The sequence below is a fragment of the Pholcus phalangioides genome, unplaced genomic scaffold (genome assembly GCF_987345545.1).
Source record: "Pholcus phalangioides strain wild (caught in Gottingen) unplaced genomic scaffold, Ppha-v1.0 ptg000010l_1, whole genome shotgun sequence".
NCBI classification, from domain to species: domain Eukaryota; kingdom Metazoa; phylum Arthropoda; class Arachnida; order Araneae; family Pholcidae; genus Pholcus; species Pholcus phalangioides.
The window spans coordinates 37,288,826-37,314,562 of record NW_028301603.1 but is presented as its reverse complement, the minus strand read 5'-3'; the positions used below and the strand labels follow the sequence as shown (position 1 = coordinate 37,314,562).

Here is a 25,737-nt window from a genome sequence, read left to right as displayed (position 1 = left end):
AGCAAAAGTCAGCAAAACACTGACCCCCCCCCCCCCACCCCGTCAGCAGCTTAGAATATTTCATATCTTCAAAAAGGGGTGGTTGATGACGTCAGCAACCTTCAAACCCCCCCCCCCCCCCGATGCTGACAATTCTTGAATGACCCCAAACTGAAACAACACTCATTCGACCAAGATGATGCAAATTTGCATGAAAACATTCACGTAATAGTCCGTTTCAAGCAAGATGTTCTAGTTTTTTGAAACAACTTTGGGATGTTCAAATTTTCACAAACAAAGAGGAAAAGTGATTAAGCTTTTCAGGACGCATTCAATCTGTTCTATTGAAATTTTTCCGCCACCGGTATGCTCAGGAACTTCTTAGAAGATAGAAATGTGAATTATACAGCCATACTAGGAGCGTCGGAAGTATTTTAGACCTTTGGTAGCTCGAATTGGGTTTTATGTGGAAAATTTTGATTTCTAAATTATTTCTGTGGGGCTCTCGGCACCCTATCCTACAAAATGCTATGTGTGCTGTGCCGCAGTTTATAACTTTTGAGCATTTCATGAACTGGGCTCGTAAATTTCTGGGACGTTCCAATTTTTTGAAACAAACGTATCGATTCGGGCTGGATATCGACTATTTACTATCTATGATGATTCATTACTTTATCAAAATTCAAACTCGAGTCTCTTATTGGTGTTGTCTCACCAATAGCTAAACAATGGATATTCAATACAGTGTTATTTTTGTTCCTAAATAGTACTTTGAGTAAAAAAATAAATGGTTTACCAACAATGCATGAGTGCCTTATTTTTTTTTTCCAAGTCGCATTTAGAGAGTTGCGGATATGTGCCGGTTTCGTGTCCTTGCGGGTGTGGTCTACAGGTCAGCAAGAGGGAACTCGCCAATCACCTGACCAGCAGCTGCGACCGAAGGCTCGTCTCGTGCGAATTCTGCCAAGACGAAATCGTTTTTAAAGACGAACAGGTAAATAAAGACGCAAAAATGCGTTTGATTTATGCTTGCATTTTTTGTGTAGATTTATTTGTACGAATATTAAGTTTTCCCGTTTCTGGCAGGAGCATCACGGCACGTGTTTGAAACGACCGGTGACATGTCCGCACTGCAAAGACGAGATCCGCAGGGAACAGGTAAGAAATCGCATTGACCATTTGCTGCACAACCTCCGACCAGCGGGGCAAATGAGGCCCGCCAAGCCGTTCCAGTAGAAAAATATCAATACATACAACACGATTGATATTAGCCTAACCATATTTCTTTCATAAAAATACGGGATATCGCCAAAAAAACATTGTCGAGGCAAATAAAGTTGCCATTTACAGGATAAAATTTTTCAAAAGCAAGTGAAGAGTTGTTGATAGCAGTTGAATTTTTTTTCAATGGCAAGTTAAGTTGCCTATTACAGCCAAAACATTTTCTAAGGCCAATAAAGTTGCAAATAACAGCTAACAAGATTTTCAAAGGCAAGTGAAGTTGCCAATTTGAGCCAAAAAATTTCCAAAGACAAGTAAAATTGCTAATAATATCCAACAGAATTTTCAATTACACCCCGAAACAATGTCATAGGCAAGTAAAGTTAAAGAAAATATCTGAAAATTCACTAGTTGCGGAAAATGATTGGTCCTGCAAGTCAAAATGTAAATTCACCAAAAAATCTTATATATTTGACAAATATAAGGAATGAATATATTTATTTGCTTAATAATTAATTACGATATAGACCATAATAATCATAATATAATTTATGTCATGAAAATAACCTTAATTTTTTATTTCAAAAATTCAACTAAGCCTTGTTGAAAGTGGGGGGGGGGGAACGGGACATCACGCACACACACACACACAAATAAAAAAGTTGAGATGGTCAGAATTACGGGTCATGTGATGAGTCTTCACGTATAAGTTTGCCGCTGTGGTGGTCGAGTGGTTATAGTACCGGACTCGTGATGCGAGGATCCGGGTTCGAACCCCACAGTGGTGGTCGGCTGAAGTTGGTTTTCTGTGGTTCCCAACTTCAAGGTGCAAATGCGAGCCGATCTCCCCGTTAAAAAGTCTCGCCACAGAGAGCAACAGTCCTACAACGGTAAACCATTCAACCATAACACTTCACTCATAGTTAGTAAAACTGGGGGCAGATGACAGTACTACACATAACAAGCATTACACAGAAACAAACTATACGTCAGGTTGCACTACACGTACACGCACATTCCCGCATTTACCGATTCGTTGGGGGGTTCCGCGGGGCGGGGCGGGGGTGCATGTGTGGTGTAGCAGTAGTAGGTAGGGGCTCGGGGATCCATGATGTTCTTAAGTCAGCCACCTCGTTGGGCAATTTGCCTGTTGTGGCGTTGTATTTGTATTTGTATAAGTTTCTGAGCCACAAGCGGCAGGAATATCGCATATCTGGCCCGTGGACTGAAAAGGTTGTGTAGCCCTGACGCATTCACTGTAATAATCTTCATGATTCCGAGTAACATCCGGGACGTTTCGTGTGTTTTTGCTATCTCTAAGTTAATAAATTCTCTACGAGGCAGTTTCAAATGCCCTTAAATACGCTTTTTGTAAGTAGCTGTTGGTAGGCGCACGAAAACAGGTGATAAAACAACACATTTCAGCGATGTTATCTTCTGCTACCCTTCCCTTCCCCACCCCCCTTTTTTTAGGGACTAAAGCCATGACCCAAAACAAGAACCACGACATTCAGCGCAAACGTGAATCAGAGAGATCCATGATCGATTATAAATCCTACTCGGTACGCACAACGGTAAGCCTAACTAGTCACGAAATCTTTTACGCGACCTTCCAACACTTCTGTTAAGGTGTGATGTTGCAGTAAACCCTCTTCCATGACCTATAAGGCTAGATTCGTGATCATCCAGAATAGTCTCATTAATGACCAGTAGGTGTCTCTTTGCTCATTGAAAACCAGTGATGATATGTGCGATCACGAATAACAATGAAAGAAGCCGAACTCAGCAGCGACGTTGACGTCATAAACGGCATTGTGGCGTCGGTTTCCTTTTGTTCGCGTGCCTCGTGTTGTCGCGTCTTATAAATGTGACGGCGTTTCCTTTGAAAAAGTAGAGATAAAAGATTACAAAAGAGGGAGAAGAGCCATCTTTGTTATCTTTGAGATAAAGACGTCTGAAGCAGTTAGTTCATTGACTTCCGAACAGAGCTCCTGGAAACCCGGGCTGGCTTATCCGCCATATTTGTGCAAAATGTAATTGCAATAACTATAAGCAATAGTTCTATACGACACTTCTTTGAACGGTTATACAGTATGTCACTTTAAACATAAAACTGATTTTATCACACTCTTAAGGGTACGAACATATGCCAACGCCTCTACAGCAGTGGTTCTCAACCTTTGGAAGCCCGCGGCCCGGTAAACTTCTTTTGCGTATGTGAAAGACCTGGTCATACACACAACTAAAGAGAAATTAGTGAAAAAATTTAAACTCTGCGAATCACACTCATGGCCCGGTGTGACTATTGTTAGGGCCTGGTGGTTGAGAAACACTGCTCTATAGCAGAAAGCTTGCGGGCGAAGCGGGGCTAACGAGAAAGACCGGGCTATGGCACTCGGAGCAGAAACGATGATCACGTGACCAACTGGGTCCTAACTTTCTTCCCTGTTCCTCAAGCGCACCCGTAGCATGGCTTTCTTGCAACACATCCACTGCAATAACCAAGTTCTTCGAATGTTCTCTGCGATCTTTCGCAGTATATAAATACGCATTCTGTTTGTAATATATGGCATGCTATGCACCAAACAGTTTATAAAAAAAAAACAATGATTTAACTTTAACGGAATATTAAAAGCTGCTTCCACAAAATTCTTTTTACACAAATTTGAATGTCATTTCCTCTCAAATTTGTATAGTATTATTTTCTTCTCACTAGATAATTACTGTATATAAAAAATCTCACCCCCCCCCCCCACATCCTGGAGAAAGGCCCCTAGGCTATCTTTCACTGGCCCTTTTATAGTGAATTTATAAAATAAACAAAAAAATTGTCCTGGGCCCCCTGTCAGGGCTGTACAGATTTAATTAAATTTTATAACTTGTATGCTTTTACAGTTCAACGCTCCTGATAATCCTTTTCATTTACCTTTTAGAAATAGTTAACACACACGACAATTATATACAATGAATGTAATTATTTTTTGAGTGTTGCAAAAACATGTGTGCATAATACTCCCCCCCCCCTTTTTTTTTGGAAAATTATAAACACTGGAAGAATAAAAACTGCTACAAAGATTTTTATTTTATCCTAAAAATTAGGATAACAAACCGTTGAAAAAACACAGCACCAATTCACCTGCTTTAAACTTCACACTCTCTTTAAAAATATAAAGATATCTGAAAAACCCTTCAATTAAATTTTGTTCAGATTCACAAAGTATTGTAATCCATTGCATTTTCATAACCAGCAAATGACAATCTATATAGCACTCGCATTCTGAAACTAAGTTTATTTGCATTAGCTATACAAGATCTATCAGTCTATGTAGTAAAATTGAACTTTCATCTAATTAAAAAAAAAAAAATTGTAAACTACTTATTTTTAGTATGAAGAAATATTGAAATAGGAGAAAAAAAATTCAGACATGCAAAAGTATAAAATTTTTATTTATCATTTCATGCACAATTCATCACAAAACTGGAGTTTTGTAAGAGAAAGAAATACCACCAAAAAATATTGAAGATACAAAATACTACAAATGTGCACAACAGCGTTGTAACATATTAGGGTAATTATATATTATATATACAGGATACAAAAAAACGAGAATTTGGAAGCTACCAAAGCTGTCAATGACAGTATTGCAATACAAGTTGCTCAAATTTTCCTGCTGCCTTATTTTTTATGCATAACAGTGAGAAAACATCAACTATCACTTATGAAAAGTTTTAATTTCTAACGAAAACTAAATTTAGAAATACAATAATTTTGGGAGTATTATTTACCTTGACGTCTTAAATAACTCACAAAGGTAAACCTATCAGTTCTATATTTGGGAATTCCAAATTATTTTCTACTCTTGCAACTGTTAGATTCTGCTGGACAAGCATATATATTTGTTGATATAACAATGGCCGATATATATTTGCTTTTAAATAATTGCTATTTCAGTTTTCTTATCTTTCTAACACTTTCTTTCTCGTTACTTTTGGTCAACTGATCATTGAAGTATTTTACAAAATTTGCGATAAAAATTTTTGCAGTTATCAAACAAATGGTTTCTAATTTATCAACAAGGCTGCTTGCAATGTTACAATGACATACATCATTAAATGAGATGCTGTCAATTCTCTTCAAAATGATGCTTGCCAACTTGAAGAGAACAGACAGTTGTGCGCTAGTCGATAAAAATTTCTTTTTGTGACTCTTCACAATATTATACATTACGAACCACACAACGGAAACAGTAACGATAACATTCTCAGTTGGCAATGTCAATTTTCCCCTATTTAGGTCTGCCAAAAATTCATATATATCAAGTGAATCAGTAGATACGAAGTCAACGGTAACATCTGGAGAACTTCGTAACCACTGATTGCATACATCACACTTTTGTTTTGATAGAACATTTTTGGCCACATATCCACCAATGTATGTTATAATAGGTAAAACATTTTCTGGTATCATAGAAAAAGAAAATTCAATGTCTAATATGTCTTGATAATCACTCACCGTTACAACATTATCATGAGGTTCATTTGATGGAAGAAGTGTTTTCAAAGGTAAGTTTTCATTTTGAGTTGATAGAAGAATATTATTTTTGAACCGTATTTTTCTCTCATTCTCCAAGACTTGAACGAACCTGATATAGTAATTTGATCCACTCATTTGGCGGTACATGCCAAAGCGCCCTTCCAAATTGTCATTTTGAAATTTGCTCAACAAAATATAATCTACCCTATAATTATAAAAAATGTATGGAATCAATGCCAGAAAAGCCTCAATGGTTGTGATAAGGGCCTGAAATGTCTGAGCAGACAATGCTTCTGAAATGGGCACAGACTGCCTCCAAACTTTCAACCACAAAGCTATTTTCTCTAATAACTGTATTTGGTGTTTAGAATCTTTTGTAATGGCCTCTCTGAACTCATCGTTGAACCTTCTTCCTTCAAACACACTCTTAACATTACACACTTTCCATAATTTCACAATAATATCTATAAAAAAACAGGTTCCCTCGACATCACCAAATATGTTTGGATGATTTTTAGCTACATGCTTCAGAGCAATAACATTTTTCTCTGAAAAAATTTTCAGAGCTAAATTCACATTTTGCTTTTGTATTCCAGAGGGGTATAAAGCTTTCAAGCTAAGTAAGTTTCCATACTTTACAAGTGAATTTTTTTCAATATCATACGTTAGTTCTAGATGTTTGAACAAGGCGGTAATTACTTCATCAGGTTTTTCAATGTTAGGAAATTTGATTGATCTACCCCCATCTCGTTTAGCTTGTCAATTGTTACGAACACATTTTAGAATGTGAACTGTGTCAAAAATGAAGAAAAGCTGCCTATTTGCATCACAAGGATGTGGCACACTTGAATGTAAAATGTTATTACCAGAAAACAGTTCAAAAGCTTTGCGGTTTACATTGTTATTGTCTGATATTACTGAAAGCACTTGAAAACCAAGCTCCTCTAGAGATATAATAACAGACATACACATATCTTTTAACTGCTGACTTGTCAAATTTTGAACTGGTACAATGTTAACTACATCTTTATATTTAGAGAGTAATGAAGAAATCATAAAGACTTGAGCTGTTTTTGCAACTTTCTCAGGATCAAAAGCACTTTGGCCATAAATGGATCCTCCTTTGAAAGACAAATCTTGCTGAATATAAATTTCGTCTACGTGCAAATTGATCAAAAATTCATGTGGTTTCAAAAATTTCAGTCTTGATTTCAAATATGCTAAACTTCCCTCTAATGTGGCTGAATTGAGAGAGAAACTACCAATCAAATTTTGTAAATTTCTAGAGTGGGGAAGGCATAAAACTCCAGATTTCATAAGTATGTTATATATATGTTTGGAATGAATATACAAACAAGAAGCAAATATAATAGTTTGATTTGTATATCTCCTGCCATTTTTTTCAGTTTTTAACAATATTAGTTGCTCCACAAGAAATTGCAATTTTATCGAATCATTATACATCTGTAAAGATTTCAATAAATTTACAGCAATTTCAAACGCATTGTCGGAATCGGGTGATGAACATGATTCTACATAAAACATGACATCTTTCAGAATAGACTTGGAACAGATTAGTTTTGCTTTTGAGAATTTTTTTGGTTCAATTTTGTTACCATCTATGTATACACTGTATTGTAAATTTTCATATACCACAATGCACCCAGAAACAGAAGGACATTCGTTTTCTGTCCTCATATGGCATGCAGCCAGTTGTGATTCTTTCTTGAGAAGAATCCAATTTGACGCTTCCTTTTGTTTGAAAAAATCAACCACATCATCCAAGTTCCTAATTGCATTGGAAATTTCAAAATTCTTTTTTTCTTGCAAACTTAGTTCAACAGCAAGATTGATATTTTCTTGTTCAACATCTGCGAGCCTACGCGATGATGTTGACTTAGAACTCAGATATTCTGGTAAATTCTCAAAAATTGTTGGCACAGCATTGTCTTTGTATTTTGGAATTTTTCGAGGGAAAAACTTTATCTCGCCATTAACAATACATCGATCAGTCCTGATTATACAGCTTTCATCAAAATGCTTAATACATATTCGTGGATCCTTCAACCGTTGCAGGTCTGTTGGAATTTTCCGAAGCCATTGGGACCTGAGAGGCTCCTCTTTTGGCAAACAAAACGTTGTGGTATGTTCTTCTGAATGGTAATTAGATCTACAACCTGCCACACTACATCGCTTGGGCATTTGAATATATCTGTAAACAGAAAAAAATCTGTTAGTCAATAAGCATTTTTCCTTTAAATTCACTTTATTGAAATATGCAATAGCAGCAAAAAAGGTGCACAATGCTAATAAAGTCTTGTTCAAAGAAACAATTGCTTTCATTACCTTTTAAATTCATAATCCGCCATCTCGCAAAATTTTATATACAGTTTACTCCTCACAGTCATTGCTCAAGAGGCAGAAGGCAAAGAGAAAATTACTATTTTTAAACATGCAAAGTACCCAAGAAGAATTAGAAATTTGTTTTGTAACGTTTGTATCAACGTTTTTCTTGATGATTTGAATAACATTTCTTGAAAACTTTAGTGCTTAAACAAATATATGAACTAAAATGCAATCAGGTTTTTAAATCAATTTATACTTTCTTAACATACCTTCCCCCCCCCCCCCATGGATTTCAGGACTATCTATTTACTATTATAGCATGAAGAGCACATGTTGTGTTGTGAAATTGTAATTTACTACTTTAATTTCTTATGGTACGTAAATAAAAAATTATCACTATTAATCATTTTGGATTTCATGGGGAAAGCGTGGAAATTGACCTTTGCTACAGGGAGTCTAACTTTCACTGGGGGAGGGGGGACACAACATCAAAAAGTTCGGGAAACACTGTTGTACAGTACAAACACACACTCATAAATGAACAAAAAATTAATGTTAAACATAGGCCAAGTTCTTATATAATTATTTAAACTTATTTTTTACTGTTCATTAATGATTTCACAAATGTGAATATTTTGTAATTCATTAATGCATTCTTTTTAAACTAGGCCGGATAGTCTACTGCATGTATACATAGATAAACATAAAACGTTTTAGCCAATATTGCAGCGGTTTTCAACCTTTCTTGTGTTATCCATCATTAAAGGTTCCTTTGACATATGTCTACCTGAAATCTGCATGATTATAATACTTTTATGTAATTTTTACAGGACGTTTAATTGAAGAGTTGATCAAGTTCTCGTGTGCATGAAATATGTATTGTAATATATACAGTGGATTCCACTAATAACATTTTCAAAAAACCATCATGGAAACACGTAAGTGGGAAAACGCTTTAAACTGGAAATCTTAATAAGAATTACTTGGAGTTGAGACAACGAAAACAAGCTGTACTAAGAAGTAAAACATTAATAAGCGGGATCAACTCTATATAGATAAACAGAGGGGAAAAAATGAGCTAATATTGGATTTGAAAGAAAATTACTTTATTTATTTGCTTACTTTATTGGGACCTAAGAGGCTCCTCTTTTGGCAAACAAAATGTTGTGGTATGTTCTTCCGAACGGTAATCAGCAACCTGCCACACTACATCACTTTAGACATTGCAATATATCTATAAACAGAAAAAAATACCTGTTAAACAATATAAAATTTAAAGGAAAATTGATTATTTCATTGAAATATTCAATAGTAAAAAAAATTAATACGCAATGCTAATAAAATGTTTCGTTCCAAGAAAGAAATTGCTTTATTTAGTGCATGATTAATCTTTAAATTCATAAACCCCTTATCTCATAAAATTTTGTTTGCATTATGCTCATATCATAGCCATAATTTGTTTATATTATTTTGAGTTATTTACATCATGAGTACCTATATGCATTTTATTTACATTATACTCATCATAGGCAAAACTTTTCTGAAATTTGTACCATCCATGTGTATCAACTCTTTTTCCGATGAGTTGAAAAATATATAACACTTACTTTACTTTAGTAACTATTAAAAAAAATGAGTGTGCAAGCAGAATGCAAAATAAATAAAAATAGAAATTGATTCAAAACCCTGACTACATATTTGCACTCTTTTCACAGATAAATATTCAGCAATGAAAACGACAAAAAAAGTAAAGAATCTCTACACTGAGAACTCCTTAATTATCATCGCAAGCTTAATTATTTTTTATACGCTACTAAATAGTTAAATCATGAAATTTCTCCACGCCAGAAACACGATCGCTTTAGCACGTGTTGCGATATACACAATTTGCTTTACTTTATACAGACAACTCTGTTTTAGATTTAATATCAATAAAGATGGTTGAAAAGGTATTTAACACTTACCATGTATTTGGATGTTTCTCAGGATCTATAAATTCGCAACGAAATAATATTCATTCAGCTTCATTCTTGGATCGCACGTTGGAAGAACTGAAAAAAATGTCATCCTTCCAGCTAAAAAGCAAGAAGCAACGTGAAGGAGCTAGGACCCAGTTGGTCACGTGATTTTCGAGTGCCGTAGCCCTCTCTTTCTCGTTAGCCCCGGGGCGAAGCTCGTGACGTCACTGAAGAAAGCCATCTCACCTATATAGCCATTGCATATACTACGAAAAAGGGTAAAGGTGGTGCATGGGTCGTCCTGCTCTATCCAATGGCTGTAGGTGAGATGACCTTCCTCAGTGACGTACGAGCTTCGCGTGGAGGACTTCTGCTATCTTCAATGGTGTTACGGTGGTCTCCGATTCGGCGAGTCGTTGTCGTTACAGATTGGTTTAAAAACTTGGTTGATTTTTTGAGCCAATCAGCAACGGCGCCGACTCGAAGAATCGGAAACCAGCGTGCAATAGCCTCGTACCCTAAGGTTGAACACATAGTAAGACGGAGAGCAAAGCAACGAGGGAGAACAGATCCAACCAGCAAAATCAAACACGCTGATTCCAATGCGCCGCATTGGGGTGTAGAGCGGGAGCTCCGCGACAAACGATAAGAGCAGCGCATTGAAGATATTTTGTTTCCACCGCTCTGCTCGCTTGTGTGTAGCTTCAAGATGGGCTTGTTTTCGCTGTTAAAAAGCGGTAGTGAGGTAAAAAATGTCAACCAGAATCGTTGATATTAATTAAGTTCTCGACGTATTTCAAAATGGTGTGGACGATCAAATGAAAACAGTAAATACCGAATGTAATTTTCATATATTTCCCGTCAAACTTTTTTCGCACGCACGTGCTTAACCAAACCGAAAATGATTTATATTTTGAGTTTTAAGCTAATTTATCGGGCACCGTGTGTGGGTAAATGTATTTGAGTAGTCTGAATTAAAAATCATGTATGTTTCTGTGGAAAAATTGGCAAGTTTTATTTGTTGAAGGGTTGAACCAGTTTTTCTGATTCTGGCATCCGTCAAAACATTCGAGAAGACACTCTTCGGTGTCCAAGAAAGAATGAAGGTAAAAATTTGGGAAATTATACACTATGTAGCCAAAAGTCTGCGGCCACTTTGGAGTTTAGACATCTTTCTCGAAAATACTGAAGGAACCCTGTTCTCATACTCACCATTTCCAGGTAAAATTTAGTCACGAATGCATTTAGGGGAACCGATTAAAGTCAAATAAAAGAGTTTTTGATCAACCCTGGGTATCAGAAAAGGCAGCAAATGTCTCGAAACAAAATATTGTACAATAATTATGTGCATTTTCGTGAGAATAGCGCCTATGTTGGAAGGGTTGTCAAAAAATGTCAGCAGTGACTCTTATCATTGCTTGTGTTGACGGATTTATGTATGCAGATTTATGAATGAAGCCTATTCACTTTTTTTTGCAGCTTCCGTATCATGAAAGCAATTGCTCGATGAAGCCCAGGATATGTCGACTTGCTGAGGCGGGCTGTTCTTTCAAAGTAAGTTGAATTATATGGGGAATCTTTTTAGAGATACTTATACACGGCGATTCGGTTCAAACGAAACGTAGACAAAAAGGCTGACAGCGTCTCAAATATTTGACGGGTGACGAAGAGGTTGCAGCACTGAGTAGCTTGGTCACCGCATAACGTTGGTCATAGGCAACTGTGGCAGGTGATGAGCAGGTCCACTTGGCAAAATGTGACGCCATTCATTTCTGTGGATTAGGCTTACCCATCATAGCTGCTGTTCTCTTCCACTCAGCATCTCAGATTGGTGACTGCATTCTGTGCTGTTACAGCAAATACCAAACCACGTAGTGACGCTACCACTCAATCAACCAGTCAAAAAAAATATTTGAGTCGTTCATTTAAACAGCCCGCATATATTCATAACATATACTGAATAATTTATGTACATACTTATTGAATTCATCCTATGTTTTGTTATACCCCTAAAGGGCACTGTGGAAGAATTGCAGGCGCACGAAGATGACATGGGGAGTCACATTGTCGTGATGGCCGAAGCCTTGGGCAGTTGTAGGCAGCATATCAGAGTGAGTAAAATGCTTTTACGTAAGGTGCACTCAAATGTAGGAGCATTACTTCTTTTTTAGGCAGTGCATTTAAGACCTATTACTACGAGAGTTGCAAAGACTACATAGATGCAGAATGGAATCTGAATTCATTTTATTTTTATCATAGGAACTTGAGGAAGAAATTGCGTCCACTAAAGAAGACAACAGGAAACTCAGTGAGCAGCTGCATGTGAGTGTATGACGCCGCATTCCTCCATCCCTTTATTTTTTATAACAGCAATGCAAATTTAAAATTACGTGACGTTCAATTTGTCGAAAATTTCATACTTGAGAGGAGAAAATTTCGTTCCACACACTTGGCCAGGAGAAATCTATTGCCCGACATGCATTCTTTTTTTTTTTTAATCACATGCCCGACGTGGGCATATATACAGGGTCAACGTGACATGTTCTGCCAAACGGCGGGGGGGGGGGGGGGGGGGGGTGATAGACGAGCCTTAGTAGAACATGAAATACCCTACCAACTTTGCCTATCTCGAACCGTTTTCGAGTTTTGATGGAGAATCGATTATGGAAAAAAAATTCGTCTAGGGGCGCGGGGGTTTCCAACGTATAGCTTCTGGCGGAACCCTTGATGATTCAACAGCATCATAGCCCTAGGGCAAAATGGGAGAGGTATATTGAGAGAGCCACCTCTGGAGGTGGCCCCAAGATGATTTTCATCAATTTTTGTTTTTCACACTATTGATCCATAATAGAGGGTCTGTGACCAGTCTGACGAAAATTAGATTTTTGTTGTGTGACAGTGTTTCTTTTTAAACTGGAAATTTCACGTTTGAGAAATTTATAAGAATGGTAATGTACTATTAAGCCACCTATAACAACTCAAATGAACTATTTTTTCCCCCTTTGCCTTTGAAAAAAAATGGGAATTGTCAATATTTTGTAGTGATAAGAAAGTAAGGACTATCACCACAGTCCTTTTTTTGACGCATCGGCCTTATCCGGGCACATGGTAAGTAAGCATCGAGATGCTCGCAGAAGGGGGGGAAAAAAAATAAAAAAAAAAATTCATACATAGTGTGACCATACGTCCCGTATTTCCCGGGACAGTCCCGGAATTTTCTGTATTTTTGGCCGTCCCGGTTTTTCCCGTATTTCACACAAAGCCTACTTGAATTTTTATTCTTTATTGAAGTCAAAGATTGAAATTATTTTTCAACTCATAAATTATTTTATGATATATGACATGAATGTCGCTCTCCACTTGTTAATACAAGATATACGGAAGACTGGATGTTGTGAAGATATTTATTATTTGAGATGTTAATTTTTTTTTTTTTTTTTTTTTTTTTTTTTTTAAGGAAGGAAAAAACTCATCTCTGCCTCTACCGGGAGTCGAACCCGGGTCCCTCGATTGCCGGACGAGTGCTCTGACCACTAAGCTACAGAGGAGATAGAGATTTTCCTTCACTAGAGCGTATATATGCCGAACGGAACCGTGCAATGGACGGTGCAACCGATCAGCTAATAGCTCATGGACGACGAGCCACCAGAGGGCTATATATATGACATGAATGTCGCTCTCCACTTGTTAATACAAGATATACGGAAGACTGGATGTTGTGAAGATATTTATTATTTGAGATGTTAATTTTTTAAGGAAGGAAAAAACTCATCTCTGCCTCTACCGGGAGTCGAACCCGGGTCCCTCGATTGCCGGACGAGTGCTCTGACCACTAAGCTACAGAGGAGATAGAGATTTTCCATACACTAGAGCGTATATATGCCGAACGTTCGGCATATATACGCTCTAGTGAAGGAAAATCTCTATCTCCTCTGTAGCTTAGTGGTCAGAGCACTCGTCCGGCAATCGAGGGACCCGGGTTCGACTCCCGGTAGAGGCAGAGATGAGTTTTTTCCTTCCTTAAAAAATTAACATCTCAAATAATAAATATCTTCACAACATCCAGTCTTCCGTATATCTTGTATTAACAAGTGGAGAGCGACATTCATGTCATATATATAGCCCTCTGGTGGCTCGTCGTCCATGAGCTATTAGCTGATCGGTTGCACCGTCCATTGCACGGTTCCGTTCGGCATATATACGCTCTAGTGAAGGAAAATCTCTATCTCCTCTGTAGCTTAGTGGTCAGAGCACTCGTCCGGCAATCGAGGGACCCGGGTTCGACTCCCGGTAGAGGCAGAGATGAGTTTTTTCCTTCCTTAAAAAATTAACATCTCAAATAATAAATATCTTCACAACATCCAGTCTTCCGTATATCTTGTATTTTATGATAATTACAACTACAACTAAATATGGGATTATTCTCCCAAATTTGCCTTCGTAAACGTTTTTTTTTTTTTTTCGTGGAATACATTTTAATTCACTGCAGTTTGCAGTATTGCATCATTTCCCGCCATTGTGATTTTTACTTAATTTCAACAATATTTGACAACTTTTTTTTGGTTTTGGTGATAATTGGCCATGTCCCGTGTTTGGAATCATGATGTCCCATATTTCTCTCGAGGAAAGAGTCAGCCTATTCCTACATGAAATTTGTCCTCTAACTTTTTTCCCCTTAGACAGTTGGCACGTTCTCTTTTATTTCCCCTGTTCCACACAGAATCTGCATGTAATGACAAAATAACATGCTATCTTATGCACTGTAGGAATATTTTTTTCTGCGCAGCAAAAAAATCTCTGTACATGGAAGCATCAGACTCTAAAGGTCCATTTTTTGCAAACTTATTCACCATGACATGACAAATTCCATTCGCAGAGAAACAACTGGTCAGGCCCTATCTGAGAAAAAAAAGAGATCGATTCTTTAATGAAATATTCCAGGACCATCTTAACGTATGGGTCCGCCAAGCACGGATTTGGGACCGTCTCTGGTTCACAGGGCGCTCCACGATAATGGGATCAGGTGCTATGATTAATAGCAGGTGCCGCTGGGCAAATGCCTCATTTTACCACGTGGAAATTCGAGCAATTGACAATAAAGACTACATAATTTTAGGACCCTCCTCCCCCAGGAGGCGGATTTATGTTTTTGTCACCTTTCACCCATTGTATTCTAGTTTTCTTGACCTCTCATTCTACGAAGTATGATCTTATCATTCCACCAAAGTAGCTGCCCTGGACTATAGCTCGCTTAGCCCCCCATCCCACACCGTAAGTATGCCTCTGTGTCTAATTCACTCTTTTGGCCGGTCACATGCTTCCACACCCCTCTAAGTCACTTTTTTCGTCCCTCACTCACCACAGGCCATTCTTCTGATTACTCACACCTGATTACTCACTACCTGTACACTGTTTTGGTCACTCACAAGCTTGCGCGCTCTTCCGGCCAGCGGTTTCCAACATGGAACTTCTCGCGGAACCCTTCACGATAATGTGGCCGTTCCATGGAACTCAAAAGAATTTTTGAATAATTATCCAAAAAAAATTTTTGCCCCTACTGTCGTCTCATAGCGCCAAGGAAAAATGAAAGAGGGCTTAGGCACCACCTATTTACACATTTATTGTCGTAAACCATTGTGCCAGACCTCATCACGTGGATGCCCCTATGCAAATGTTGTTCCTGTGCCCCGGGGAACTCGTGTGTACAGATTAACGTAACGGGGCAACTCAGTAATCACAGAAAAGCATCAGTTGATATAAGGAGTTCAAAAAAGAAATATAATTACATAAAATATGAAAATTATGCACAACTGGTGGCGCTTGATAGATCTGGTGTCATTTCTAATGATCGATGCTCGACGACGCGAAAGATGCTGCGAAATTTGCTTGACAGGAGTAATATCAGACAGATGGCAGCATGAACAAGACACAAGCGCAACTCGATAACATAAATACGTTAGGGACACACATACACTCGGAACACTCATTCCGGCATGTACCGGTTCGTTAGAAATTCCGTAGGGAAATGTGTACGAGTTGCATGTACGGTTAACTAGTAGTGCTGATGTCAGTGACGTAGGATCTGAAACGTACAAAATGCTCGAAGAATCTTCTATTTTCAGAAGACATATTTAATCATTTGTACTCACTTGAAATGTATTAATTTTCCATCTTTCCACTATGTGCAGGACATTTTCCCGATTCTGGCATCTGTCAAAACATTCGAGAAGACACTCTTCGGCGTCCAAGAAAGAATGAAGGTAAAAATTTGGGAAATTATACATTATGTAGCCAAAAGTCTGTGGCCACTTTGGACATTTTCTCGAACTTCTAAAAAAATATTGAAGGAATCACTGAAATTTCGGTCACGTGTGAACCCTGTGCTTGTACTCACCATTTCCAGAGGAAATTTAGTCACGAGAGCATTTAGGGGATCGATTAAAGTCAAATAAAGAAGTTTTTGATCAACACGGGGTATGTGTGTGAAGTGTATCAAAAAAGGCAGCAAATGTCTCAAAACATGAGACATTCTCATGTGCAGCGTAACTAACCTAGGGTATATATGATCGAATTTTCGGAACGATTTGCCCGGCATTTTTGTGGAAATTCAAGAAAAAATGTTCAAAGTCCAAAGTGGACGCGGACTTTTGGCTATAAAGCGTAGCTCAATATTTTGCTGGCTCAGTACAAACTGGAATCGACGTACTGCCTTTGAAATGCACCCAATGTTATTGCACTATTATTTCCAGAAAATGGAGATTGCGGAACAGACAGTCGAAGAAATGAACGAGACATTAGTCCGCTTGAAGGAACACATGCTTGTGAGTAAATTGTATTAACGAAATGTCTGTGTGTAATATAAATGCCATGGAATATTACTTTCTTCGTTCATAGTAAACATCAATGTTGTGTATCCATTACAGCGTATGCAGCCGGCCGTGGTACAGGATCACAAGTCCAAATCACCACAGGACCTCAAATCGCCAGAGAGCAAATCACCACCGCGTGGACTTTTCACGCCAACTCCACCATTAGAGGACAAACACAAGCACGCAGCTCCACCGACGGACCTCTAACAGAGAATATGAATTAACGATGATACAGAGAGAGACCGGGGTCGAAATCCTCGTGCAGATTTCCATGTAGCGCACATGGGAGAAATATTGGAAGACATTCTATATAGAGATAATTTGTCCGAGAAAAAGAGTAGAGAGAAAAATCTGTTCATACCATGAACTTATTTTTACAGCACAGGCACCAGAAAAAGCGGTAAACGTAGGGGAAAAATCATTAGATTTCCATCGAGGTACTATGCATATCGTACAACTCTTCAAGTACTAAGGCAAAGGAAATTATGTCGTCCAATGAGATTCCGTCCGTAGCTAGCAGGGGAGAATTGAAATACCCACTTCCAGACATGTGATGTATACTCATTTGTAACATAAAAATTAACTCGTATGTTAATAAAGAATCGATCTGGATTTGATTTGAATAAGACGTTTCTTGTCATACCGATGTATTGCACCCTCTACGGAAGCACTTTTTATTTTCAAACTCTGAGTTTTAAGAGCATTTCGATGAATGTTGAACTTGAAATGTTTTTAAAATACCTACGAGTATCAAAATAAAAAGCGTTTTCGTAGGGAGACTACACTTCGTATGAGAGTCACCTTTTCATAAGTCAAGGTAAATTTGAGACTGGATTCATCAAAGAAAGTCGTTCAGGGTTTTCATGACGTTTGCGAACACTGAGATGGCGAATATTGATCTTAACTATCTCATCATCCAATTAGTAATCACACAGGAAGGTTAAAGAGTAGAGCTCAGAAATTTAGGCAATAAAAATGCTTAGCACTAAAATAAGGCATTTATAATTACTGGATAAAAACTAAGTTATTAAAGGTCTGAAAATTGGCTGTACTGTACTGTGTCAATAATAGTTTATAACAACTGCATTATTAGCTAAGTTGAGTTGAAATCATACTAAAAAAAAAGATTTTTGGTCCCGATCACAATCAAAACGACAGACAGAAATATATTTTTTTGTAAAAAGAAAGCAGCTTTCTTTTTATTTTCACTTACAAAAAGGATTGGCAGACTGGTAAATAAAAAAGCTTTTTTCGTTTTTTTTTCTCTCTTCCCCTTCTTCAGATACATTTCATTGAACACATTTGAAGGTTCCACAACACAGAACTACATTTGTTATCCAAAAAAAGTAGAGCATATATATATATATTTAAGAAAGAACACACCTCTAAAACTCTATGGATGTGGTGCGGAAAGAAAAAAAAACCACTCATACACGCTATTCGCAAATAAAAACTTAGATACAATTTCCAAATTTGAAAAAGAATCTATAATATAAAAAAAAAAAAAAAAAACAGCCCACATAACAAACGTATAATAAAAAACACATACACGACACTCATATGTTTGTTCCTCTTACAAAGGCAGTTTTTTGCAGCAGTTGTCGCACCAGACAGAATATATGATTCACTGTAACGTTGCAGTTTTTGGAAATTTCAGAACTCCAGCCATATTTAAAGAATATAGCTGCGTTTTAATCGTTAAAAGAATTGACGCACATATGCAGGATGTTCACTTGAACTGCCCAAAAAAAAAAAAAAAATGATTCACCCACATTTACTTTGATATGCATATAAGCACTTGGGACACCTGACCGTTCTACTGGCAAAATGGTCAGACTACTCCGTATGGGAACAGACATTGAAAAGCCTGAAACACTTCATTGTTTAATCTTATATATTAGTCTGTGCCCTTTTCAACAATTTACAGATAAATTTAACGTCAGCAAGACATTCAATATAATTATTGTTCTATTCTTGCATATCAAATTCCGGAATCAGAGAAACAGCATCATTTTAATAAAAATCCCACATCCTCTGACGCTTCGACAGTTCCGAAGTTACACCACTCCAGTTAGCATTCATTGATCATTTTTGTCGCACCATGTGAACCAATATGACAGAAACCTATAATTTATTGTTTTTTATACTCACTGATAGGTTGGTGCAATAACCCCTTGGTGAAGGATTCCCTGCAGTAGCAATCTTCCCCAGTTAATTAAATGTAACTGTCATTTACATTTGCCCCCATACATTTGAATATATGTGTGCATTTGTTTCTGAATAAAACAAACTTTTTCCCCCATTTATTTGTGGTGTCTTCTACTTTCGAAGATGTTTTACGAATTCATAAAAAGGTGAAATTTTGGCAATAAAGAATGATACCCAAAATACCCTATGAAAAAAAATAAACGACTCTGATGCAAAATAAATACCAATAATTTCAGGTAAAGAGGAACTATGAAAACAGAGGGCTCAAAGCCAGTTTCAATAGATATGTAACGAAAAAGATCGCAATGATACAAAGATACACTTCCAAGGCAAACAGATTAAGTAGCGAGCAATTACGTGCATATGTGCGTTTCTCAGACAGAATATTCTGTGAACTTCCTCGTTCTAGAGAACACAAAAACTCAATTGTATGACAAAAGCGTAAAATAAAGAAGTACAGTGGTACTTCGAGTTATACAAGTCTGATTCGTGAGTAGCATACGTTTCAAGTATTTGCTTAAACTCCATTATGATGCGGAGATATGCAAGAAAAAAAAGATTGTTCAAATTATAGAAGCATTTGGCTGCCTTGAATTAGTCAAAACAGACTGATTGCCATGCTGTCTTGTGTGCAAAACTGTTAGTTTGCTATATAGTTCGTGCTGATTTTTATACGAGTATCGATAATAATGAATTAATTTGAGTTAATTAATAATAAATCTGTAATTTCCTATGAGTAAAGTTTGCCTAAAAAAGTATTTCACATTAAACTAAACTTTAGATGTTCAACTTTCGGAACGAATCAAACTCACATAGCCAAAAGTACCATTGTAACAACGATAAAATATGTTTTGTTGATCACAGCAAAAAAATAGAAAATTCTACATATGAGAAGACAGTGCATTTTCAAAGCTTGCTATAATACATCTGGCAACATGACGTGCATCGTGATTACATATCAACCACCTTACAAAACTATCCACAAAATTATTCTCACGCACATACGTCTTTAACATGCTTTTTTCTTTCTTTCGCTGCACGACACAAACAAGATAACAACTCAGCACCATGATATCATTACAAGTCATTCGCAAATTCAAAAAATCATCTACTGTAAAGATTTCATACAATATATCCACATATATATATATTCGTCGAGCGGATTTCCAACTGCACATAAAAATTCAAAAACACTTGTGATGTGTCAACACACTCGAATCAACACCAACTTTTCTTCCTTATAAATGTGCATTCATGAGGATCCTGAATCGGTGCATGATATTTGTCAGATCGGGGAGGGGACTACATATAGATGCAGGTTTAATATTTCTCTGTACTAATTAAAGACTTTACAAAATGGTTTCTTTGCGATTTGGAAATTTCATCAGCTTCCTGTTACTTTGATTCAATTTACGATACAGGATATATAAAAACTAAAATATAAATGCATTCAATGCGATTTGTCTTCTACTATGTTACTTTACAGTGGGAAACGAAGTTGGCATTTTCTTCGTTGCAAGTTGTATGAATGGCAATCCATCGTGATTTTTTTACCAACTTTCGAGCAGACAGGGTGATCTAATTGCAAAGACAGTAGAACTTTGGTTTAAGAGCATAATTCATTTTGTGACTTTGCTTGTAATGTGAAACACCTGTACATCAAATCAAACTTTTCCTTAGGAAATAACAGAAACTCAAATGAGATTTATTCATCTCTCTCATCCCGGCCACGATCCTTTTAATAGCAAAAGTGCAGGTTAACTTATCTTAAATAATTGTGTTTTTACTTATTTCATATTGAAACTTCAAATGTTTCTGGAATGATTTAAAAAAAAGCTTTACTTTTAAATTTCCGCTTGCATTAACACACAAGAAGTTGAGACAAACTATTGCTCATCCAGGAGCCTTTGGCATATGTACCAATTGTATTTATCAGGTCAAAATCTGTTGAATTTTTTTATTTTTGTTCGTATTGTGAGGCATTGCTCGCATATTGAGTCAACATCTGTTACAAATTTTTGCTTGTCTTTGAATCACTCATAAACTAAAGTTCCACTGTACCATAATTTCCTGAGTATAAATCCAGAGGTTCTTAACCTATGGGTCACTGGGACTCCCGAGATAGGTCGTTGTCCAACTCCATTAACAACTAAGGACTTTGAGCTGCGGGGTCCCAACTCAAACGTGATTCACAGGGGCTTCCAAGAAGGGTCGTACAAATCCACTAAGGCAGGAACTCGAGCTATGGGTCACCACCCAGACTTGATTGGCAGGGGCTTCCGAGATGGGCATAAAAATCCACTAACTGTCAAGGGATCTTGAGCTATGGGTTACTACCAGGACTTGCTTGACGGGGGATTCTGAGATGGGTCGAACAAGTTCACTTACAGTCACGGATTCTTGAGCCATGAGCCACGCCTGAAAGTTGTTGTGCAGGGGCTTGTGTGAAAGATGTGTTGTACAAATCCACTAACAGTCAGTGGCCCCTTGCGATTATGGATCACGACCGAAACTTGATTCTCAATACGAGTCATAAAAATTCACGTATAGTCTTGTTATAAATACACTTATTGCGTCACTTGTTTCACTAACTCCGAATAACAAAGTCACATGGGTGGCGAAGCTGATCGTGTTGCTTATTTTAGGTCACCACTGAAAAGGTTAAGAACTCCTGGTATAATCCATTAACAGAAATTTCACTCACAAAATAACAAAATCGTAAAAAATAGATTGATCATTTTGGTCAGATTCCTTCTTTCCTTCCAGAAAAAGAATCAGTTCTTCTTCCAATCATATCATTCATTCATTACCTTGAACAAACTAATATCTATGAATTTATTTTAATTGTTTTTCACATTATTCATTTTTGTTCCAACCTCTTATGGAGGAAAAAAAACTATGGATAATAACACGGAGATACACAATACGGCGCTCTGAGAATTCCACATATGGTTTTTCACAATATAATTAACATATTATACTTTTGGAAATTACGGTAGTTTCATTATATAAATCGATAAATCACACTAATTTCAGATTTTTTTTTTTTTTTGAAAATCGCCTCAAATAGACACATTTCACTCATCATTGCAAGAAAAAATGTGATACGCACACTGAAATAATTGATAAAAAAATTCTGTGTGTGTGTGTGTGTGTATAGCTTAATAATAATTCTTTAAGAAAGTGATCACCCAGCGTTTTCTTTTTGTACAAACAGTCTAACATAGCAATGCGAGGAAAGTGAATTTCATTTATAAATATCGCCATTAAAAAAAACACATTGGAGAGTCTAAAGTTTAAAAATTTAAAAAAAAAATCCATCTACGATTCACTGATTATTGCCATTAGCGAAACCCCCCGAACTTGTACCTGACTTTCTGTAGAAATTCTGCATTGAAAATGTGATCTAATGCATTTTTTAATTTCTTCAAATTCATAAAAATGCTTAAGTAATTTTGATCGGGGCTGCCCATATCAGACATCGAGGCAAAAGTAATTTTGATCGGGGCTGCCCATATCAGACATCGAGGCAAAGGGGCAAAAATAATTTTGGGGCTTCTTAGCCCCGATTTTGTATATTTAGTGGGGCAGAGAGGAATCGGCATCCAAATATTCATGCATTATCATAGAATAGGAAGGAGTGCTGAAACATATCTACTCACCAATGAAAATTCAGAATTAATCAAAGAACAAAAATCCCAGAGTTGATAGAAATTCAGAATTAATGAAAAAGAAAAGAATCAGAGAATCGACGAAAGAAAAATTCCAGAATTGGATGAAATAATTCCAAAACTTTCATGAACATTCCAGAATCAAATCAGTTAAAGCTCGCCTTGTTTCCATAAAAGAAATATATTTGATATACACATTTTTTTTTTAACTTCTACTAGCGCAAGTGTGGAGGGGGGGGGGGCAGTGTTACCGCACCTGTCACCCTAAGGGTGGCTTTGGTTTCATTCGTTCAATAGCTCTATACTGTGCCTTTATTTTTAACCACTGTATTATAGCAATTCATTCTCGACCATATACCAAAAGACCTTTCTTCATAAAATACATACACCATGAAGATTTACAATTTCACTGCAAACTCTTAAGCAATATTCAGAGGAAGACTAATGCATGAATTTCCAAAAATCGATAATGTGACCGTTCTTAAAGCTCAAGTGACTATTCATATTTGAGAGAGGCAATTCGATGTTTACCCCTGTTCAGTTCTCGAACATTCGAGGCCAAACCATTAGGAAAACAAGACTAAAATTAAACAAAAAACATGTGATTGTTCCGAATTATCAGAGGCTTTCATCCCAGAAGCTAATCGCTCGCTCAAGCTTATACGTTCTATACAATAGTGCGGTGCATCATAAGGAAGAGATAGAAGTAAGAATTAAAAACTACTGTCTTCTCTTGTTCTATATAATATGCATAGATGGATTTTTTTCAGTCACCGTAAAAATACATATTTGATAATTACAAATATCTTGTTATTGTACACACACACATATATAATTTACATTATAATACACACTTTTGTAACTGCTCTTTTACGATCACGATGAGCATGTGATCAGGCTGATCTTATTTCCCCTTTTTCCAATAACATTCATCCACAGGCACACATTCTCCATTCAAACCAAAAATTACCCACATTTCGACATGCAGTGTTTCTTTCATTAGTTATCTCGCATCGTTTATGGATACTATCTATGGTGCACAGAATGAAATTAGTCTTCAAAAAACCAAAAGTCTAATAGGTGCATCGAATTTGAAAATACATATATATTTTATATACATTCATACTACGGTAAAAGAAACATTCAGCTTTGTTCGTTGACATAGTTTTGGAGACTAATGGTAGGGGTCGAGAACCATACAAAGAGGAACATAAGAGTTCGAAAATGTGATAAATGCATTGCTATGAATATATGATCAATATTTTATGATAATACACATAAAGAAACATTTTTTGTACAGCAATGTGAGGTCGGAAGTGAAAAGTGTCGGCGCAAAAACTCTGATGAGGACCTCATTGTGAAACTTTCAGTCACTGCTGCAACTGTTCGTGAAACACTTAGCATCTTTGAAAGGGTACGCCAATTACTTGCTAGATGCTGCCAGGCTCGTATTGATGTTGATGATGGCACATTTGAGCATTTACTGTAATTATTAATGTAAATAAAAAAAAGCTTTTTTTCATTTCTTCAGCATTTCTTGTTTTTTCCCGCCAACACTTTTGATTTCCCACCCGACATTGCTGTACAAGAAATGTTTCTTTATGTGTATTTTACCTTCCCTTAAAGTTTGGCCCATGAGTTTAGGGACACCTGTATGGAAACTTATCAATGAACCCTGGCAATTTAGGGTTCGTGAAAGAGTTTAATAATTTTTGCTGTTCTCAATCAGATGATGAATAGACTAATTATATTGAGCCTTCTCTCTTCTGAAGAGCCGGGTATGGTAGGTCGATGACATTTGTGATGAAAGGGTTCAACCCCAAAGAAGAATGTTTTACTTTGTTCTACAATGAGACTTCCAGCTGACTGGAAATGTTCTGCTGTAAAAAACACTCATAAAAGTGTTTTCTTAAAATTATTCCAGAGATTGTTCTGCAACAGCACTGAGTATTTTGCTAGGTACGTCACAGTTTTCAGCATATTCTGCTTTGTGGTGGGGGTTGAGATTCGGTTGAAATAAAAATAGCTGTAGCACAATGCAGAGAATTTTGAATTTCCCTTGTGAATATGACACTTCTATTTTCACAAGGATCATTTTCTTCCATTACAATCATGATAGCTTTGTAGGTAAGTTTCCAAAACATTCATTGGTGAGCTCTGGTATGTTGGATTTAAGTGTTCATCCACATTCCACATTCGATCCATGATTCGTTTCATCTCATCCACATTCGTCCCATCTAAGTCCTCCAACACAAAAGATTTTAACCATATCTTATCTTTAATTTCCAAGCTCATTTTTAGCATTGAAATTAAACTCTAGGCCAAATTTCAGATGTTTCAATTTCCAACATTAACTTTTCAAAATCAAGCTATAGAGAATTGCGAAAAGTGAGATAGCGTAAAGTGAGGGATACCCGTAGTGCCAGTCTGTCTGTATAAGCAGAAGTTCTGAACCTATGGAACATGTACCTGTGCAGATTTCTGATGGGCCATTGAGTGGGTACAAAAAAAAAATAATTGGAAACGGCAGAAGTAAACATCAAACTACTAGCAAAAACAAAATTATATTGGTTTCAATAAGCATAACTATTTCTCTCCTATGCAAGATTTTGAAACACCCACAAAAATACTTTGATCATGTTAATATATGTATCTATAATATGTATAAATATTCACAATAATTCATGAAACACGGAACGCTAGCAAAAACTCAAAACACACAAAATAAATTTAAAAACTAATCGTTGTCTGCAATGTTTATAAAAAAAAATTGCTTGAAACTTCCAATGTCTACTAAAGATCAACATCACACACACAATTCACACTCAAAGATATAAAGTAAGCGTTTCTCTAAAGCACCTCATTCAGCACATGTGAACGAAAAAAAAAGCCAAATATTTCAAAACACAATTATAGGAAAAACGCTAAAATAATTATAAAATCTATAGTTC

At 36.7% G+C, this 25,737-nt stretch overlaps 1 protein-coding gene across 1 annotated transcript in view; it reads left to right on the top strand.

Annotated features, from left to right (window-relative positions):
* The window catches only part of LOC149081386 (TNF receptor-associated factor 5-like), a 40,936-nt gene extending 23,403 nt beyond the window's left edge, over positions 1 to 17,533 (top strand). The window contains exons 3-10 of the mRNA XM_089238207.1: positions 812 to 973; positions 1,066 to 1,137; positions 11,518 to 11,592; positions 12,054 to 12,149; positions 12,298 to 12,360; positions 16,227 to 16,298; positions 16,788 to 16,859; positions 16,962 to 17,533. Coding sequence (XP_089094333.1) covers positions 812 to 973; positions 1,066 to 1,137; positions 11,518 to 11,592; positions 12,054 to 12,149; positions 12,298 to 12,360; positions 16,227 to 16,298; positions 16,788 to 16,859; positions 16,962 to 17,114 — 765 coding nt within the window. The 3' untranslated portion in view covers positions 17,115 to 17,533. The remainder of the gene's footprint in view (positions 1 to 811; positions 974 to 1,065; positions 1,138 to 11,517; positions 11,593 to 12,053; positions 12,150 to 12,297; positions 12,361 to 16,226; positions 16,299 to 16,787; positions 16,860 to 16,961) is intronic.
* The last annotated feature ends 8,204 nt before the right edge of the window (positions 17,534 to 25,737 follow it).